We start from the raw sequence: 20,747 nt of genomic DNA, 5'->3' as shown, positions 1-20,747 counted from the left end.
ATAAATTAATGGTGTAAATCATAAGGAAGTCTCCGGTGGAGAGGTACGATACGAGGTCAAAGTTGGTGTGAGTAAGTGTGTTGATTCATGCCTGTGTCTTCCCTTGTTGGTTGTGAAGTGTGAATTTGTGTGTGGTTGTGTTTGGGAGTCGATTGGTTGCTTTTAAACTTGAAGAATAGATGACTTTCTGATGATCCCAAACTTACAGACAACTAACCTAAGCACTATGTCATTTTTGGTTTTTTTTAATACTGTGAGTCTGTTTGTTTATACCAATCCAAGCAGTAATATGATTTTTTGTTATATGAAGAATGAGGAATCTTCATGTAAGACACAACAAACATAAACGCGCTTATGACGTGTGGAACTGACAATTCGTAGAGAAAGTCTAGAAAAATCACGTATCTGCAACCTCCTTGGCCCGTCCAAATAACTACACTCTTGCATAAAACTCTCCTGACAACCCTCCCGCCTCTCCACCTGCTGTCAGAGCCAGGCTAATTAGAAGCTGCTGCGTGAGCTTATCCTGCTACCCCTGTCAAATGGCTCCCAGAGGCCCCCAGGGCAGGAAGATGTCACAGAAGGAAGGAAGAAGCTGAGCGGCCGGCCCCGTAGAGGCCCTCCCTGTGGGGCCCGGCTCCTGGGTCAGCGCCAGTCTTGACATCAGCTGCATGGGACCCAGATGTCCAGCTTCTAATTTTAATTCCTGGGTGGGAATGGGTGGTATTCCCCATTCTATGTTTTAGGTCTGTACGTCAAAAGGTAAAGGATACATGGCTGATAGAGTTACTGGTGAAAATGCTAAGAGTGTTGCTGTGCAATATAGTTGAAGTATGGGGGCATATACAACATTACTATTGTTATGTGTTTGTTTGACTTTAATTAAACAAGAGTATGGCAACACAAGGCATTTGCATGAAATGATATAATTCTCATCATTCGTGGTTCAGAACTAGTTTCTGCACACAATAAAATAAACATTAAGACTAAAATTACGTTGTCAAAGTCCTCACCAGAACTTTCTAAATCTCCCCATCTGGTAGTCATTTTCAGGAGATACCATGGGACAGATAGGAGGAAGGGGTACGATTGTGATACAGTTCTTGTCCACCAACACCATCATGCTCTGACCAAAACAAACCCTTATGCTACTGTATCTCAAACACTTGATAGAATTTTCTTCCTACTGCTCAACCTATACCTTCCTGTCCAACTTATGTGTCAGGGGCGATCAACGGCATCAGACACGCACGGAGGCCCCCCTCTCCCGCTTTCATGAGACAACAAGTTGGATACGCTGCTTCCGACTTTTTATGATTCTTTTCCACTCATGGGTGTGGAGTGGGAGTGTGGGGAGCAACCCAATCCTAGACAGCCAAGCAACCCTAACCAGAGCCAGACAGAGGGAGGGGGACAGTATTGTGTGTGTGTGTGCTTGCCAGGAGAAATACTGAATTTTGTATGTAAGTCAGGACCAGCTAACTCAGTTACCTTGCACTGCTGTGGCATGTCCATGCTTCAAAAGCATCACTAGCTTCACTAACTTCACTACTCGTCTACTTATAAAGCTCTCTATCAGGCCGATCCTGGCATCTGACTAGTTCTCTGATTCTTACATAACATAAAGAAAACACTAGGGGGTGGGGGGCACCTAGGTCAACTCATAGGCATACGCCCCTGTGTGTATGTGTGTGTGTGTACCAAACAACATCGCTGTTGATACACTTTCCACCCGATGGACACTTTGGGAGCTATTGTTTCCCTACAGTGTGCAGGAGGAAGTGTAGGAAATCCCTGAGACATTAACACAGACAATATCAGTCTACCGGGGCTGGGCCCTGATTACTGTGTGTCGCTGGCTCCTGCTCCTGCTTCTGGGCCTCAGACACAGGGAGGGTTACTTCACACTGCGGCCAAAAGGCGACTTATTCTGAGATTTCTTGTTGTTTTCTAAATTCTGAAACAATATGAGTGCACAAGTATCTTCTTGGAATGAAAGAGACTGCCTAATCTACATCATCACAGTAATTGCTGCTCTGTGTATTCACAATTACATGAGCACAGATTCATATGGGTTATGGGGAGCTGTCAAAGCTAGCAGTGACAGATCAGCCTGTGTAGTTGAGAATTTCTTTCAAATGTGCAAGCTGGTTATATCTCAATGTGTGCATTGTGTGCATGTCCTGACACTCCTCAAGTATTTAAGTATAAGTATTTTGTGCCAGTTTCCTTGTGTTCTAACTAAGGTCTTTGTTGAGTGAACTGTGTGTAAGAAAGACACAAGGAGCAATTATTGAAAGGATATCCTCAATCAAGGATCCTATGGAGCACAATACATAGCCTCACAGACAGAAAATGTAACCCTAACAACCTCTGGAACAATGTTTGACTGAGTGCTGTCCATGTTTAAAAAACATGATGTGATTACTGTGACAAAGTGTGGTTACGCTAGTTAAATTACAACCAATCATTTTTATAGCCTTTTAAGTCCGCTAATATTGTCAGCTTCATTGAAAAAATACCTAATATGCAGTTTATATTTATATTAAGTCGATCATAAATTTCTTCAGGGTGTATCATTGTGGGTGATCATGTTGATTATTAGGGGTGAGCGGATCGATCTAAAGTATCGATAGTATTGATACCAACATTGGTATCAGTATTGATCGATACTCGCGTGAAAAGATCGATACTTAAGTTTAAATTTCTCTTCTCTACATTCAGTAGGCTACACAACTCCCTTTACATCATAGTGATTGTGCAAACACCGCTCCTCTTACTTCGTTATCGGTATCGGCAATACTGGCCCTGTATTTACTTGGTATCGGATCGATACCAAATTTTGCAGTATCACCCACCCGTATTGATTATACGTTTACATTTTAATTTATTCATTTAGTATACGCTTTTATCCAAAGCGACTTCCAAGAGAGAGCTTTACAAAAGTGCATAGGTAACTGATCATAACAACGAGATAGCCCCAAAACATTGCGGGTAGCCAAACATAAAGCACACATTGTGAAAAGCAAATAAGTGCCAATGGGAAGAACCATAAGAGCATATAGGCCTAGTTAAACAATTTACAAATTAAACAACATGAACCTCAAAAGTGCAAGTGTACCTGCAGAAAAAAGCACGTTGTGCCAGTTTCACCATCTCTTAAGTAGATATGCCGTGTAAAATTTCACCCCCTTGTGGTATAAAAGTATGGGGCGAAATTAGTCCTCGTGCTTGAATCATTGTTATTTATTTAAATCGCATATCGTTCATTTTGGCTGTCGGCCGGTTGTTGAATACAGTACAGTATTAGTCAAATTTCATATACAGACAACAAGTCAAAATAAATGCCGAAATATTTCACTTCCTTTCTCTGGTAATATTTACTTCCTGTAATTACGATGATGGTAGATCCCATAGGCGGGCGGTACAGCTCACGACCAACTTGTCAAAGTTCGTTATTGTCGACCATATCAAGATATATATGAAATAGTCAAAATCCTACAATCGATTGGTTTAAAGCAAAAATAATTCAGTTAAAACTAGTTTAAGATATTTTTCTAACAAAATATAGTTAAAATTATTTTTCGGCTGATTAGAGGTACCTCGACCGTATACGGTCCAGTAAGTAGTTTATGTGGCGGTATTGTCAGCCATATTGTCTCTGAGACAGCAGAAATCACACTCAAGAGACGAGTACACAGCAGAGGGAAAGGAAGGAACTTTGTTAAAAGTCAGATTTGTTGATAAGATTTGGGATCACGACTTACTCCACAAGGTAGGTGTGGATTTGGGCATTGGGTCCGTTGTCAAATGTATGTATTCATAAAAATGTTGGAGTTGGTGTGAACAAGTGTAGCCTAGCTTTCTATATTTCAGATCGCTCGTTTAGCGAGGGTTGGCGTGCTAGCTAGCGTTAGTACCAAGCTAGCTAGCTGGTTTATGTGTTAGCTAGCTCAGACTGCTACAGTAGCCTACTAGTGAGACTCGTTCTTTAGCTACCCATTGCTACTATCTTAGCTTTAGCTAGCTCGTAGTGTGCCTCACGTTCATTAAACTAAGCATAGCCACTCGTAGTTTAGTGTAGCTAACAAACTATCATGCATTAGCATTACCATTAGCCTAAGATAGCGCTTGAAAATGTGTCTTGAGTAGCAGCAGATCTGTACAGTAAACCGCCTGTGAATTGGAACTTTATTAATCTATCTAGATAGCTATCCTAGGTAGCTAGTCTAATTTGTGGTGGGCTAGCTACAGTAGCGGACGTTAATGCGCATCGGTCCGGCCAGCTAGATTATTTCTGTAGCTACAGTACACTAATCACTTCTGTATATTTTCCAAATTAGTAAATGTACTGTCCTTCCTTGCTTGCTTGAAATCGTTTCATACATTACAGCAGATATGTAGGACCAGCTTCTGTTGTTAAATCGAGGAACATATGCCTATGATGGTTGACTCGACAATAGGCAATCAGAGTTTATTGTACAGGGGAAGCAAGCCTTTAACGATATTAGCTATATTATGACTAGCTAGAGAATATAAATCAGCCACAAAGCAAGCCTGTAAGGTAGCAGTTAAACCTACTATAAGATGGAGAACGGTGTCTAACGATTAGACTTCCATGTAAGGTTGAAATGCCAGGATTGAAAGAAGGACTTGTTAAAGTTAGCTTAGCTAATGTACGTTGACACAACTAGTCACCTAACTTGCTGTGTCTGCTGGATTTTCTACCACCTTTCAGTGCATTGTACATATGCAATGTCAACACCCAAGTTGTAGGTATGTAGCTCACGTAGCTCATGGTACGTTTTCACAACCATTACTGGTATGGCGTTGGCTACGAGGGCATGACGCTGTTGTGTTGGTTTCTTTAAAAATGTTTTGTACATTTTGTTATACGTTTCTATATTTAGCCTGATGGGTTACTATCTATGACATTGAGAGAATTGATTCAGCCCAATAATCACATTGCTGATCTCCATCCAGCTTCAGTAATTGTGTGTCAATACTTCATGGGTGGTGAAAGATACTATTTGTTGAATTTCAAATGTAGAGCTGTTGAACTTGTTTTAGCCTCGCAAGATTGTCAGTCTAAACTGCAAGCATAGGTGACAATATATTGCTGACTGCTGTGAAACCAGTCTTTGGAAATCTTTGAGTACTTTGAGTTAGCCTCACCATCTGGGGGAGAAATTGAATACTAATTAGATTATAGATGCTGGATGAGTGCCTCATATCTAACTCATGCCCGTTTTCCCTCCCTGTTTTAGCTGTCCCAAGGCACCTCCAGTGGCCCCTTGCCCACAGCCGAGGCCCCCCTTAAACCCCTTGCCCTGTCAGGAAGAGATCTTACCCCCCCTCCTTCCCCTCCCTCCCTACCTCCCTCCCTCCCTCCCTTCCTCCTTCCTCATCCATCCTTTTCTGGTGTGGTAACAGCCTCCCCTTCCTCACCTCTGCCAAGCTGTGGGACATGTCAGGACCCGTGCCTAGCCGGGCCCGCGTGTACACAGAGGTCAACACACACCGCCCCAGGGAGTACTGGGACTACGAGTCTCATGTGGTGGAATGGGGGTGCGTAGAACACACACATGGCTGACATGATAACCAGAGGCTTTCGTGATATATTCAAACCAAAAGTCTAACGTTTCTACCTTTTGACATCAAAGTTTTGTTGGAGGTTTTGTTTAGTCTTTAGTTGGGGGGGGCTAATGTTTTATTTCCTGTTTGCAGAAACCAAGACGACTTCCAGTTGGTGAGAAAACTGGGACGTGGGAAGTACAGTGAGGTCTTTGAAGCCATCAACATCACAAACAACGAGAAGGTGGTGGTGAAAATACTCAAGGTGGGGCCATGCAGGCGGCACTTCACACACACACACACACACCCACAGCCCGTACTGTGGGTGTGTGTGTGTTTATTAGACAAATACCCTAGAGTAAAATGTATCCTAATGGTGTTTATCCCCCGGTACAGCCTGTGAAGAAAAAGAAGATCAAGCGTGAAATCAAGATACTGGAGAACCTGAGAGGAGGGCCCAACATTATCTCCCTCATAGATATCGTTAAAGACCCAGTGGTGTGTAGAAACCAGGCTCCATACAATTGCTCCATAGTGAAAAATAAAAATGTCTATTCAGATGGCCTGAAATAACATGTACCCCCCCCGTCCTTTTTCCAGTCCCGTACACCTGCCTTGGTCTTTGAACATGTCAACAATACTGACTTTAAGGTAAGGTCACACATCTTTTTTGTAAGTTCCCCAAGGAGATCTTCCGACATGGTGTCGCTGTATTCATATGAGAAACCTCCTTTCTTGACATGCTTTTTGCCTCCCCTGTATGTGTGGAAGGAGATACACGTCCAGCATTGCGTCTCTTTCTTTCAGTTCATCACGGGCACATTGTGATGAGGCCACAAAGTGTTGATTATATTCTTTACTGACAGAAGATACTGTACCCAAAGAAAGTGTGCAGTTAGCTTAATTCCGCCACACAGACAACCATGTAATAAACGTATACACTTTTGTGTTTGCACTGCCAGCAATTGTACCAGACTCTAACGGACTACGACATTCGATTCTACATGTACGAAATCCTCAAGGTGGGTGCCATACCGTTCATCCCTGTGGACTTCTTGAAAGAATCCTTGTTGGATTTGGGCTGAAGGGTAGGGCCTGTGATTTCCCTACCAAAGTGTGAGTGTGCACGTGGACACACAGCTGGGTAGAAAACAACCTCTGTTTTTTGTTGCCTCTGGCCATTATTGGTTTACCATGGAGAAAACACAGCCTAATCGCTGACTGATAGTGTTTTGGCTCTTGCTCTGTAGGCCCTCGATTACTGCCACAGCATGGGGATTATGCACAGGGACGTGAAACCGCACAACGTGATGATTGATCACGAACACCGCAAGGTGAGTGTCGACACGCAATGGGGTGGATGCCTGCGTCTGTTTTCCCAAACACTTTCCCAGGACACCACCAATAAAGGGCCTTGTTTAATAAATGCATTTAACTTGACTGTAAGTGGAACATATTGTACTTCTTGTGGACAGAAGGATAATTGCTGTTTGATTACGGTAGTGTCGTTGGTCAGGTGGTTTTCAATTTCAAGATATGCTATACATTGTCTTTATCCTTCAGTGCATACCTTCACTTGAATAACACTATGGGCCATAACAATAATCATATTTTTAAATTATATACAGCAATATTCTCTGTTCTCAGCTGCGCCTTATTGACTGGGGTCTGGCTGAGTTTTACCATCCAGGACAGGAGTACAATGTCAGGGTGGCATCCCGCTACTTCAAAGGACCCGAGCTGCTAGTCGACTACCAGGTGCGTTGTCTGGTGGAACTCTTCTAGTACTCATCTAGTTTATGCAACTATCGTCTTGTCTTAAATATTGTTTTCCCTTGCCGGTGCCTGGTATTAAGTAACTCATTATTACTGCCAGAAGGTGGTGGTAATGGACCTCAAAGCTGGTTGCTGTCGCTGATATTGGGTGTTGCTGTAAACGGTAGAAACACACAAAGCCAAAGACTCCTACAGCTCTCAGATAGTTCTGTGAGGATCTCCTTCAAAATAATAATGAATATAAGGTGCAGTGCAAGCTCTCCAGGTAATGCAAGCATATTAGTCTGCCAACATGTGCAGTAATTTGTGAGCGATCACCCAGAAGAAGGACCATCCATAGATCAACAATCACTGACTAGCTTTGTCACCAGACGAAGGAAGAAGATTCTGTTTTGGATTCTGCCTAATTTAGATGAGCATTGCATCAAATCAACCAACAAGACAGTTGTGAAAAGCCTGAATCGGTCTCCAAAGAACCATGGAATAGTACCGAATACACAGTTCAAATATCGAATTGTGTTTGTTCTTGAAGGGCATATCCCTAGTGTATTTGTTGTTGAAAAGTTGGGTTGAGTTATTCCTGTACAGATATGATGCTTGACTCGCATCAATAATCATCGTACATTGTTCTCATAGCCAGCACATGAACCCCCTGTCTCTCTCTGTTTCTTCTGTCCTCCAGATGTATGACTACAGTCTGGATATGTGGAGTCTGGGCTGCATGCTGGCCAGCATGATTTTCAGGAAAGAGCCTTTTTTCCACGGCCATGATAACTATGACCAGGTAATCTCACACACACACACACTGTCTTTTTCACTGTCTCTTGCTCCTTGTTTCTGTCTGTCTCTCTCACCTTGTCTGTCTTTTCTTTCTCTGCTGTGGTGTTTCTGGTCCGAATGGTAACAATACCTACAGATGAAGTGACCCATTCGTTGACCCCCACCCGTTATCTTTCCCTAGTTGGTGAGGATAGCCAAGGTGCTGGGGACTGAAGACCTGTATGACTACATTGACAAGTACAACATTGAGCTGGAACCCCGCTTCAATGACATCCTGGGAAGGTATGCGCTTGCTGTTTTAATGTTTTCTTTCTACACATGCAGTCTCTGTTTTAAAATGGTGTTAACATCAAATGGAATTTAAAACAATGTTACAGGTGGTGTTAAACCTATTTTCATGGCTTTAAAGGGGTGATTGACTGGGTTTTTGGGGTATTTCACACTGTTCCTTAAGGTCTCCGAATAGGGTATGTGTAACATTGGTTGGGCTGAAAATGGCCCGGGTGCTGTTATATGCCCCCTGATACATTTTCCCTGGAAAAAACGCTAGGTTTTCTCATTTTATGGTATGCTCATGAATATATAGATGAGCTGCGCGCTGATTGGTTGGTTTACAACGAGTGAAGCTGTGGAGCAAAGATGCAACACGGCCAACAGCACTCACTGAAACAACGAAGGTGGAGACTTGAAACAAAAACGTACAAATAAATCTATTGTGTCTACACAACACTGTTTTCAACAGATTGACTAGATATCATTTGAAATGATTACGTTAGTTGTTTCCACTTCTGTTGTCGAAGCAAACTGGATTGACTTAGGTGGGTAGAACATTACAGCTTAGCAACCAAACTATATCGTGATTCAACTCAGCTTCAATTAGCTAGATAAAAAATAACCTGCCAAAGATCTGGACAAACATGCATCATGAATTGTAGATTTACATGTACGGGTTATTTATTCAAATGAAACACAGTCAGGAACATGAAATACCACATTAGCCCCATTGCCAATAAACTAAATCATCACACATTAGCTTGCTAACGCAAGAGCATAGGTAAACTAGTTTACATGCCTACTCTAGGCGTTTTCGCTATCTAGCTGTTCTTGCATTCCTTGCAAATCAGCGTTAATAAAAAGCAGATGAGCTAGAGTCTAGCTAACATTGACTCGATGGGCATGGTAGATGTTTGTCTATAATGTAGCTCTAGCGTAGAAGATCCCTGTGCAAGCAAACAGGATTGACTTAGATGGGTAACGTTAGCACTAGCTACAGCTTACCAAACAAACTATCGTGATTCAACTCAGTTTCGGTTAGCTCTAGCTATCTTGCTGAAAAATAGATCTGGACAAACATGCATCTTGAATTGTAGATTTACATGACAACACAGGTTATTTATTTGAATGAAACACAGTCAGGAACAAGAAATAACGTTAGCCCCATTGCCAATAAACTAAATCATCACACATTCTACCAATGCTAGATACAGGCAGGATACGTTAGCATTGCTAGTAACTGTTAGCGACAACATCATACAGCTTGCGGTTGTGATCAACCTAAGGTCGGAACAGCACCTCTTTTCAGCAACAGCTTCATAGCAAATCCTGCTTTACATTGTCCCAGGCTTTTGAAAGTGTCCTCGGTGACATGGTCCGAGCAAATTAATACTTTAGGGTCGTACTTAATAGGGATATTCCCATAGATAAACATCAGCCATGCCTGTCTAGTGTCTTGTACTTTGGGAAGATAGTGAAAAGTGTCAGGATTCCCGGTACAGCCTGGAACACTGCATTTACGGCGCTCCATTTTCATATCTTAAACTTATGAACTTTCTTATTTGTAATTCCTGTGGAAGTACCGAGCAGTGCGCAGTTAGCTAAAAAAGTGTCGGAGATCTACGCGAGCTCCGTTTGTTCCTGGACCAGAAAACCAGAGGGCAGGTAAATGTAAATTTTGGGGCGTGACAGTTGATGCTGCAAGTTGTGACGTCACAACTTGCACTGTTTCAAAAGCTAGCGTTTGCAAGTTGCAGTTTCAAAAAGTGAAATTTTGATAGGAAAGAGGTTTCAATGGACTTTGAGATTCACTGTATGTCTATTTTACACACCAAACTGTCATTTTTCAACTATGACAAGGTAAAATCGGTTTTGCAAACAATCGCCCCTTTAACATGACTTTTTTGGGCTGGAGGTTTCCTGGTATGAGGTAACCTCAACCCTAGTATAACCCTAGCCCCAACTGTTTTGGTTAGCCTGTCTCTGTGACTCATTCTCCCCGCAGGCACTCTCGTAAGCGGTGGGAGAGGTTTGTCCACAGCGAGAACCAGCACCTGGTGAGCCCCGAGGCGCTGGACTTCCTGGACAAACTGCTGCGCTACGACCACCAGGCCCGTCTGACAGCCCGCGAGGCCATGGAGCACACCTACTTCTGTGAGTAGGGAGCGCTCCCACTTATCCCTCTAGGACACGGATGGTTCAGTTTGTAGGACCAGGAACCGTGGAACCCTTTCCCGATACACTACAACACAAGGGATTTGCAGTTGTTTTAGGCTGTCATTTTTTTTAAATGACAGCCTTGTTTTTTGCCCACACAGATCCTATTGTGAAAGACCAGTCTCGAATGGCGGGTTCAACTAACCTGCCCAGTGGGAATACAGCTGTGAGCACAGCCGGCATGATCACTGGTGAGTACACACGCACAGGAAAGAATCACTGTGTTGTTAGGAATGGGATGAAATCAAATCTAGCAGCTGACGTGTGTGGATTGAATTAAACCCGTTTGCTCGACTGAGATCTCTGAATCAGTGAATATCCACGTCTCATAGTGAAAATAAGCATTTAAACTAGGGCTGTCGAAGTTAACGCGTTAACGTAATCTCACTTAAACGCAATTTAAAAAAATAGTGACGTTAACGCAGGTTTCTTTTTGACCCTGGGAATCGACGGCTTGGTTGACAAAACCAAGGCTGTGTGTACTGATTGTCAGGCTGAGTTTAGTTATCACCGGAGTACTGAAATATAGCAAAATATCACATGCAAACAAAGCACACAGCTAGCAGCAACAGCGTTCGCTTGGGTAATATACGGCAGACAACACTCGACAATTTGAGATTACATTTCCTAAATATATAACAATGTGTTAGGGGTGTAACGGTACATGTATTCGTACCGAACCGTACGGTACGGGCGTCACGGGTTCGGTGCATGAAATTACACGGAGAATACACGCTATAAAAATAAATAAAACTTGCGTGCAAATTAATTAATGTAATGCAGAACTACTGTTAGATACCCGTGTTCTTTAGGGACATCTAATCTGAAGCTCTGATTGGCGCCACCGTGAGATAGGCTAGCTAGCAGCACTAAAGACGAATATGTCGAGTGGTGGCGACCCACGAGAGATAGAGGTCCCACCGGCCTTTTTGAGATTGCAAGTTTGGGAAAACTTCGGTTTCCCATTCAGTTACAGTAGTACAGGCGAGATAGTGGTGGATAAGACAAGCACTGTTTGTCGGCGTTGTTCAGCAGTTGTGGACAGTGACGTGCAGTCTGGGTAGGCAAGGTAGGCACTGCCTACCCTGCCAAAATTCAAACGTAAACATTTTTATTAAATCATTTTATTTAATAAACTTGTATTTGTATTTTTACTGTTTATTCTTGTGATTTGTATATGCAATATGTGTGTTATTCCAATTATTTAGACGTTACGATGACGCATAATCAAATATATATATATGTTTTTTGAATAAGCAGTGCTTTTACTGTCTGTTCACTGCAGACGACAAGCGAAAAACTCACTTGCGCACTTCGATCCTGTATTCTTCAACATGTACAGTACCAGTCAAAAGTTTGGACACATTTTCCCATTCAAGTGTCTAGCCTCTTACTGATATCACTGCACGTCACTGGTTGTGGGGTATGTGAGTGGAAATACAACATGCTAACGCATATAACGCATCTGGCATGTGCTAAATGACAAATATCCAATGCCATCACCCAGGTGTGCCAATCACTGGAACGAGACAAAAAAAAAAGTTCAACTTCTCTTAACCAGCCATTAGATACACATACAAATAGGGCAAAAAAAATTACTGAAGCAATCGGAATTTACATGTCATCTTCAATGCGCCGTATTCACTCGTAGAGGAACCTGGTTCGTTTTGCTTTTCCCTCCGTTGTACCGAACTCGTACCGAACTGTGATGTCTGAACCGCGGTATGAACCGAACCGTGACTTCAGTGTACCGTTCCACCCCTACAATGTGTTGCATGTTCAATATTGTACAGCCTATGTGTAAGTGAATAAAACACACACAAAACAATTCCTCTTGTTAATTGAAGTTCAAGTACACCCTTTTAATGTTATTTCACAAAAATATTGTATTGGGGTCAAATTTGAACAGATTAAATCAATTGAATAAATTTGCGATTAACCATATGAAATAATGCGATTAATCGCAATTAAATGTTTTACTCGCTTAACAGCCCTAATTTAAACATATTAACCTTATATTAAACAATCATTTTTGGCCTTATTGAATTCTTCAACTGTTTCTAAACCCAGCTGTTTACCTCAGACTTTCTTCCTATTTGATAGGATCTAACATGTAATGTATGTAATGCGCATAGAACAAACAGCCACTGCCTTCATCCAAGTGCTACCAGAAAGAGGATGTATCACTCCATAGTGTTGTCTTCTACCCAGGAATCTCTGCCCTGCCGGCGTCTACTGCCCTGGGCGCCCTGACTGGCTCACCTGTCCTCTCTGCTGCCACCACTGCCATGAGCACCCCCATGCCCGCCGCTGCTAGTGTACCCCAGTAATGGATGGCTCCTCCTACTTCCTGGGGGGAGGGGGGAACCGACGGGTGCCATTCTGCCAGTCCAAGTCACCTGAACGTATTCACCGTCTGACTGTTCCTCTTCTCTGTACCCAGAATGAACGTGTTCAACCTGACATTTGAAATGAATGTTCTGTCTGTGTAGTGAAAACATACAGGTATTCCTTTCATTTTGACAACATGATAGTAGCAAGCTAACTAATGTGTGTGTGTGTGTGTGTGCATATGTTCACTGTCTAAAAATTAGTGATGGACATTTGTCTGTACAATATATTCCAAATACACTGGTTACACAGAACAGTTAGCAGAAAGCAAAAGGAAGGGGGTGAGTAGGACCAAACGGAGCACATTGTGTCATTTGCTAATTGACAAAAGCTAAATACTTGGCAAGAACACCTGTAAGCAATTCTCAAACTCAGTCTAAAACTGTAACCACCCCACCACCTCACAAAGCTTTCTTATGTGGTACACAGAAGGGTTTTGGTGCTGTTCCCTGCTCCAGGTGAGTACTCTGAAGCCTCCACACTGCATATTCTAAAGGACACTTTTTGCCTGAATAATTTTGACTTGCCTTTCTCTTAGACTAGATACCAGGCCTTCCCCTCATCGTTTTTTTTTTTGTACTGAAATGCTGTAGAGTGCTGAAAGAGGTTTAGTTTCGTGTTGAAATGGTCCTGATGATGCATTGTCCTTTTGATTACAAATGTATCCATTCAGGGTTATTATCTTTTTTCCTTCATACTTGCTGCTTTCCAGTTTCTTGAATTACTTCAAGTCATAACCAAAGCTTACTCAATCTTGTAAAGAGGAGACTTACCAAACATACAAAGTTCTGTGAGGGGAGAAAGAGTTACTCTTGAAAATGCATAATGTGAGCTGAATACTGATTTGTGGAGAAAAAAAATAGGTTGTGTAAAATATAAACAGATTATAATTGCACCGGAGTTGATTGAAATGTTTCTGTACTTGCGTTTGAGGAAAGTAAGATGTTTTTCCTTTTTTTGTGTTTAGTTTGTTTCAGGATGTAGGGCTTGTGCTTGATCGCCTATGCTTAGAGGTGGAAAAAAGTGTTAGAAGGGTTGAATTTTCCCAGTGTTTTAGTGCCAGAGATGGAAGGCTTGTGAGTGAAGACTGCTGTACATATGCATCTTTTTTCCATTGGAAATTTCTCAACATGCAATGAGTACAATACATGCAAAACCAACTTGATTATAAAGTATGAGTCCTTACATCACTGTATATATTTTTATGTCCCCATGTAGAAGACTAGTATTTGAAAAGTTGTGTAAATAAACATGTTTTATTTATCAAATGTCTCAAAACTGTGTTCCAGACTTCTTGTGTATTCTGAAATTGGGTGTTCCAATGTTAACCCTCAACTAATTATTAGGAATATAATATTATAGGATCCTACAAATTCTGATTGAAAGTAATTTGCAACATGACTTTAAAAAAAAGTTTCTTTATTAATGACAAACTAATTGTACTTTATTACAAACTGAAATATTGACTCACCAAATAAATATAGAACACCAGTGCAACAAATTCACAATGGTTAACTGGCAGAGTAACCTGACAAAATTGGCAATCATGCCTGGTTTCAGATAAAATAGTATTTCATGATGATCATGAGGTTTGTATAATCCACTTACTGAATTAGGTTGCTGAGCTAACTACCTGCACTCTTTGGTACTCTGGGGAAGTGACTCTCCAACTAATGATGCTGCAGCACTTGGCCCTCTTCTGCACCCTGCGAAAAACAAGTAGGAGATCCCGCTGAGCTCACAGTTTGAAAGATCAACTTTGATCAAAACCTATTTTAAGTTGGTTACCAACTTGTTACATTGGTTACCACCTGTTACCTTTTCAGACGGAGCTCCTTGTCTATCTCCTCCAAAGACTTCCCCTTGGTTTCTGGTAGCAGGAAGTAGAAGAACACCACAGCTGCCACTCCAATCAGTCCGTAGAGAAGGAACGTTCCAGACAGACCAATCACATCTGTGAACAAACACTTGACTTTACATCTTGATAACCTTCCGTTTGTTTTCCTCAAATTTTTCAATCGGTTTGAAGACCATAAAAATGGTTAACCCGATTAGAGCCTTGGAAAAAAAAATATCCCAAGATCACAGACATTGCTAATGATACAAATGTTAATAAATTTTAACTTTTCCCTAAAAATTATATTTTTCACAGTTTATTCAATAAACTGATGTACAGTTAATAACTTTTTGGCTTTTACTACTAAAAGCCAACTTCTACTTTAAACTTATGCTGTGCAAGATACAATGCACCCTATGTTACTAAAACATAAAATAGACTACAAAACGTTTAAATTAAAAACATGGTTGCAAATATGTGTACAGGACTGTGTATAGCACAAAACAAGACTGTCGTAATTTTTAAATCAATTATTTAAGCCGAAAATATTACATTTCTCGGACTCTGGATGATCTGGCCGCCATTGTTGCCGGTCGCGCAGGATTCACGTACCCCTAGGTTTCAAGTAAGCTCCCGTTTTCACTTGGTTTTAAGGGGTGTATACCCCTTTGTCTTAGCCCTACCCCTAGCTCAAAAAGAGTTTTGTGACACCACTTGCTCTCACGTGAACGCACAAAACTTAAGGGTAAGGGGTAGTATTGGGATTCGGCCTTAGACTTACCAATGACATTCAAGAAAGAGAAAGTAACCAGTAGGTTGGCAGCCCAGTTGAAACAGTTGGTGAATGCAAACGCCCTCCCTCTAACACCAGAAGGGAATATTTCACTCAGAATGAGCCACGTCACTGTTCAATGCAAGCAACATGTAGGATTATTATTATAGGAGGTATATTAAGGGCCAGAGAAAGTGAGTGAAGACAGATTTGTAAAATAATTTCAAGTTATACTATCAATTTCAGAAATCACATGATCACAGAGCATTCCAAATTTATTTTGATAAATGCACACCAAGGTGCATGTGCAAGAAATCATCAAAACTGTCAACATAGGCAGGAGTTAACATGCATTCTTATCTGTCTTTTTTGGGGAGTTTAAGATTTTTTAGAATTATTGGGAAAAATGTTTATAAAGATATGTTTTCCTGAACTAGAAAGATACTTACTTGGTCCAAATCCAACTGAATAGGCAATAACCACTGCCATTAGGCAGATTAAGACAATCCAGTTAACCCATCCATCATGAACATCTTGAGATGGTTCTGGAATCGAAGAGCTTGGGAAAATGTCACGCAAGTCATAGTTAACCTCCCTGGTATTTGTCGTATTCAGGTGTCTAAGAGAACTACCAATGGAGATGTCCAACACTGGCTGATTATCAGTGCTGTTGATGTCCCCAGTGCTACAGAGTCTCTTTGCGCTCAGCACAGAACGTCCGCTCAAAAGTCCGATGGTCATTAAGCACACCGCCATCACTGCACACCCGCCGATAAGGAGAGGCCTTCGGCCCACCCTGTCAGCAAACACCATGGACACTAACGTGGCGATGACCTTCACCACCCCCAGCCCCACAGATGCCAGAATGGCCGAGGAGTCACTCTGGAACCCTACCGAATGAAAGATAGTGGAGGCGTAGAGAAGGACGTTGGGCTGACCTGTGAACTGCTGGAAGAGGACCAAGCCCAGCCCAATAATAGTCCTGCTCCTCATATTGTCCTTACGCTGAAAAAGGCCTAGTGTACTGTATTTTGTGGCATGATCAAGTCTGTTGGACATGATGTCCATTTCCCTTTCTTCAGGATTTTCAATAGATTTAATAAGGCTTCTTTCACTGTGCCTTCCTGCTCTTCGGCTCACAGAGGCTCTTGCACTGCACGGAAGAAACCCAAGGGAGACTAACTGACCCAGAGTGGGTGGGATGGCTAAACCAAACATATATTTCCACCCTTCCTTGGTGTCAGCCAGGATATAATTCATTCCATAAGCTGCCAGGATGCCCACAGTGATGCCAGCTTCGTAAAGGGTCACCAGCAAGCCCCTGTGTTTGGGGGAGACCATCTCTGACACAAAGATACAGCAGGACATGGAGGAGATGCACATGGCGAAGCCAACTGTCATCCGGCCGACCACCAATGCTAAGAAGGAGCTGCAGAGCAGGACCAGGCTTCCACCCAGGATCAGGACGTTGCTGAAGAGAATCGAGTTCTTGCGTCCATGGCGGTCAATGAGACAACCACCCACCAGGGAGGCCAGCAAGGCACCCACCAGGAGGGCACTGACCACAGCCTCCTGTTGGAAGCAGGTGAGCCTGAACTCTGTCTGGAGCTGAAGCAGAGCCCCTGAGATAATACCCAGTTCATAGCCAAACACTAGGCCACCCAGTATGGATACTACACTGGAGAGGACCAGGATAGAACAACCTAGAGAGAAAATTTGTGTGTGAGTAGCAGTTTTGTTGTAAAGCCATTGCCAACTTTCAAGAAATAATGGTTCATAAAATTAAAGAACATAATGTTTTACATAGAGGGGCTTAATTGTTATTAATAATTTTACATTCAAAATTAAGATATGTGTGTGCTTTAATCAAATCAATTATACTGTTCAAAACCATCATCTATATCAGTAAAGGGAAGCATGTTTTCACTGAAATCTAACAGCAGAACAGTGTATCTCAGATCCAGGTGTGTGTGTCTTTCATGTGCAAAATATGTTAACAGATATGTAAATCAATCTGGAATAATTCCATGCCTGTCATTGACACAAGCTAAGGAAGCTCTGCCATTCTCTGGTCAAGGTTTTATGCGTCTAGGACTGGACTCGAACTAGAACTGAATTTTGCTCTTTGCGAGAAACGATTTGCAAAGTTGTAATACAATGGCCTAGCGAGCTAGGAATACAAAATTGCGAGCTTGTAACTTGACATTTGTCAATATTTTTGTGGTAACAATACATTTGAATATTTTCTCTTATTGACAAACTTGAATATTTCATTTTCACAGATTTTCCAGACAGACAACAACATGGTTGATGATGATAAGCAGAATGCAGTCGTTATCTTTCATTCTAAATATTGCATTAATTCACAGTTGAGTGCTGATCTTTATCAACATAGGGCCTAATAAAAATATTAACTTAATTAAAACAATTTAGTACTTACATAGAATTAGGCTACTTTTAAACAAAATCGTTATATAGGCTACTTACCCATTATTCATTTCCCTTTCCACACATCTGCACCTTGCGATTGGAATTTCACGTAGGCTCTGCAAAGGGTTTCCAAAATGTAATCAACCATAAAAAAGAAGAAAAAAAAGTAACATGAATCTAATTTGAGAGTTACAAAATAAGAATCGCTTGCGCCTTGCACAGGTGTCCTGTGGCTCGCAACAGAAGGGAGCACACAAGAGCCAATCCAGCTCTGTAGTCATGACAACCCCCTTGTTGTTGCACATAATTTTATTGAAGGGCACTTTGCCTCAACAACGTGTCCTGTTTATTTGATTCAATCATTTCTCAACTTGAATGTGATAAAGGGTTAAGACGTTCACATGGTTAAGAGCATGTCACATAGGCAGGTCATATGCTATCCAATGCATAGAAGAGAGGATAACATCGGGGAATTTAACGCGTAGGCCTACTGCATCAATTCTTACTAGGCTCCACTGTGGCCGGGGCCTACATATTGTGCGGAGTCAACTTGAATTAGCTTATATTGCCATAGGAGTATGCTAACCTACGTAGGCAGACTGAAAATGCTTGTGTCTGTAGGCCTACAATGCACTTTAACAAATAGGCTCTAAGCCCAAGCCTGCCTATTGTTAGCCTAACAATTGTAGCCTGTTGCACCCTGAATACCAGAAACATCCAGCAATATCCCTTACACATTAACGATGTGTCCAGCCTACATCGATAGATGACAACCATTTAAACAATTCCATTAAATTATCTTCATTTTAGAGTAGAAATTGTTACACAACCCAATAGGCTACAAACATAATTCAAAGTTGCATGCATGACACTTTTACAAACAGTCGATAAGCCTACAACTGATTTTTTTTATTTTGTACGAAAAATAAAAAGTACGGTATCAGCCGTTAACATTCTATTGCTTTGTAGCCTAGTTAGTATTCCGTTAAACGACTGATAGTATATAGTGCGACTAGCTATGCACGCTTGCACAACTGAGGTCAATTAACTTACCACAATGAACATTTTGCAATGTTAAAAAAATGTCGGGGCACAAGATGCATCTTCCCATCGAGAAGTTCAAGCTACGTGGCAAAACAGGAGTCTCAAATTGCAGCACACTTCTTAGACGCTGCTTTTCCAAGTTTGACGCCAGGGGCCGACAACTTTCCCAACAACATGCCAAACTTTCCAAATACGTGGACCATTTAAAAATAATTCCTCTGACTGTTTTCATTCACGTGGTCTGTCTACGGTTTTCAGGAGAATGAGAACATTGTAAACTTCTATATTATGTGGAGTCAGTCAATCGAGACAGATATGGAGCGAGAGTCCCTGCGAAATTCCATTAACAATACTAGAATGTGACACTGTCCAGTAGTATTTTGCTAAATGAGAGACAACATGCTTTTCTGCTGTGAAGTGCTCTCCACAATAACATTCACCAAAAGAAAGCTGACAACATAAATACACTTACCCATTCACAACAAAAAAGAGATATATTCCTACATGTACAATATAGGCCTACACACCACTGAGTGACCAAAGCATTAATCCACAACAGAACAACAATAACCCATAGTGCAGCATTAACAAAAATGTAGCATTTTAAGTCATTCACAATGGAAGAGCTCCCGACCACTAGGATCAGTGCCTAGCCCTAGTGGGTTTGGTTCTATCTAAGTAAAATTGGCTATACTAGTGCACAGTAGTGATGGGGAGTTCGGATCATTTTACTGACTCGGTTCTTTGAATCTCGTTCAGTAAAATTGGTTGGCTCAAGATTTTATAGCCAATTCCCTGGCCTGAATACGTCCACTGCAAACATTTATCATATTCTCATGTATGCATGTAAACCAGCAGATACTATTTCAAAAGAAAAATTCCTGCATTCAAATAATGCATCATGACAGTTTGTATGAATTGAAATGGACATTTATTATCACACTAACATTTAATTATCACGGCGAACAATTACACTGTTCGCCGACATGGACTGACTTCATGCAGCGATGCAGCCGGCTGCAGGCGGCTGACTTGAAACAGTGAATTCTGGTTAGACTTTTTGTCCGACTTGAGACGGCGCCGAGGCTAGGTCACTGTGACGTAGCCATCAAAGTACCGTGAGATCGATTCGAGAACTGCCGGCTGTGTAGCCGAGCGCATTTTCTCAAGAGCAACTGCAGGGGTTCTAATGACGACACAGCTATTTCATGATTGGCCAGACTCACACACGACAACTTTGACGCGTGTTTTGTAATTATTCTGACACCTCAGTTTCGCCAACGCTCAAATCCAGACCAAACTGTTTAATTGAATTAAAAATGTGTTGAAGAAAGGGTTTTAGTCCGCATCTTCACTAACGGAAAGACTAAGTTTAATTGCCGTTATGCCACGGTGAGCTGACGTACTTCCCGCTTAAAATCTCAGCCACCACGTTTACTTCCGCTGCAATGGCGTCCATCGTCCATATTGATTGTCCAAAGCTAGTCAAGAGAAGAGAATCGACGAAAAAGTTCAAATATCAGCGAACATCTGGTACAACTGCTGAACACTGTTGTGTGCCTTTATGCCAGAACTCAAGTAAGTACAACGGTGTGCTTAGTTTTTTTACCTTTCCTGTGGATGAGGAGCTCAGACGTAAATGGGTAGTCGCCA

At 41.7% G+C, this 20,747-nt stretch overlaps 2 protein-coding genes across 2 annotated transcripts; one reads left to right on the top strand and one right to left on the bottom strand.

The window, feature by feature from the left end:
- The first annotated feature begins 3,450 nt into the window (after positions 1–3,450).
- On the top strand, positions 3,451–14,289 carry csnk2a4 (casein kinase 2, alpha 4 polypeptide). The gene is made up of 13 exons (XM_062454672.1): positions 3,451–3,775; positions 5,268–5,568; positions 5,728–5,839; positions 5,971–6,072; positions 6,175–6,225; positions 6,537–6,596; positions 6,825–6,908; positions 7,222–7,332; positions 8,033–8,134; positions 8,312–8,412; positions 10,409–10,557; positions 10,722–10,811; positions 12,832–14,289. The coding sequence occupies exons 2-13, from the start codon at positions 5,468–5,470 to the stop codon at positions 12,948–12,950; spliced, it is 1,182 nt and encodes a 393-aa protein (XP_062310656.1). The 5' UTR covers positions 3,451–3,775; positions 5,268–5,467; the 3' UTR covers positions 12,951–14,289.
- slc2a10 (solute carrier family 2 member 10) lies at positions 13,693–19,346 on the bottom strand. The gene is made up of 6 exons (XM_062454549.1): positions 19,104–19,346; positions 18,108–18,166; positions 16,070–17,323; positions 15,630–15,752; positions 14,830–14,965; positions 13,693–14,717 (listed from the first exon to the last, which is right to left on the bottom strand). Exons 2-6 carry the CDS (start codon positions 18,109–18,111, stop codon positions 14,624–14,626), a joined length of 1,611 nt encoding a protein of 536 aa, XP_062310533.1. The 5' UTR covers positions 18,112–18,166; positions 19,104–19,346; the 3' UTR covers positions 13,693–14,623.
- Between the last annotated feature and the right edge of the window lie 1,401 nt (positions 19,347–20,747).

Source organism: Osmerus eperlanus, chromosome 1, assembly GCF_963692335.1.
Source record: "Osmerus eperlanus chromosome 1, fOsmEpe2.1, whole genome shotgun sequence".
NCBI lineage: Eukaryota > Metazoa > Chordata > Actinopteri > Osmeriformes > Osmeridae > Osmerus > Osmerus eperlanus.
The sequence above is the reverse complement of the archived record's forward strand: the minus strand, read 5'-3'. Positions and strand labels throughout refer to the sequence as shown.

What these genes read in the sequence shown, in the direction of transcription:
- csnk2a4 (XM_062454672.1), top strand. Translation starts at nt 5,468, where the DNA reads ATGTCAGGACCCGTGCCTAGCCGGGCCCGCGTGTACACAGAGGTCAAC. An exon ending in TGGTGGTGAAAATACTCAAG is followed by an intron (nt 5,840 to 5,970) that starts GTGGGGCCATGC and finishes CCCCCGGTACAG; the next exon opens with CCTGTGAAGAAAAAGAAGAT. An exon ending in CACAGCCGGCATGATCACTG is followed by an intron (nt 10,812 to 12,831) that starts GTGAGTACACAC and finishes TCTTCTACCCAG; the next exon opens with GAATCTCTGCCCTGCCGGCG.
- slc2a10 (XM_062454549.1), bottom strand. An exon ending in TTCAGTTGGATTTGGACCAA is followed by an intron (nt 15,753 to 16,069) that starts GTAAGTATCTTT and finishes TGCATTGAACAG; the next exon opens with TGACGTGGCTCATTCTGAGT. An exon ending in AAGGAGCTCCGTCTGAAAAG is followed by an intron (nt 14,718 to 14,829) that starts GTAACAGGTGGT and finishes TGTTTTTCGCAG; the next exon opens with GGTGCAGAAGAGGGCCAAGT.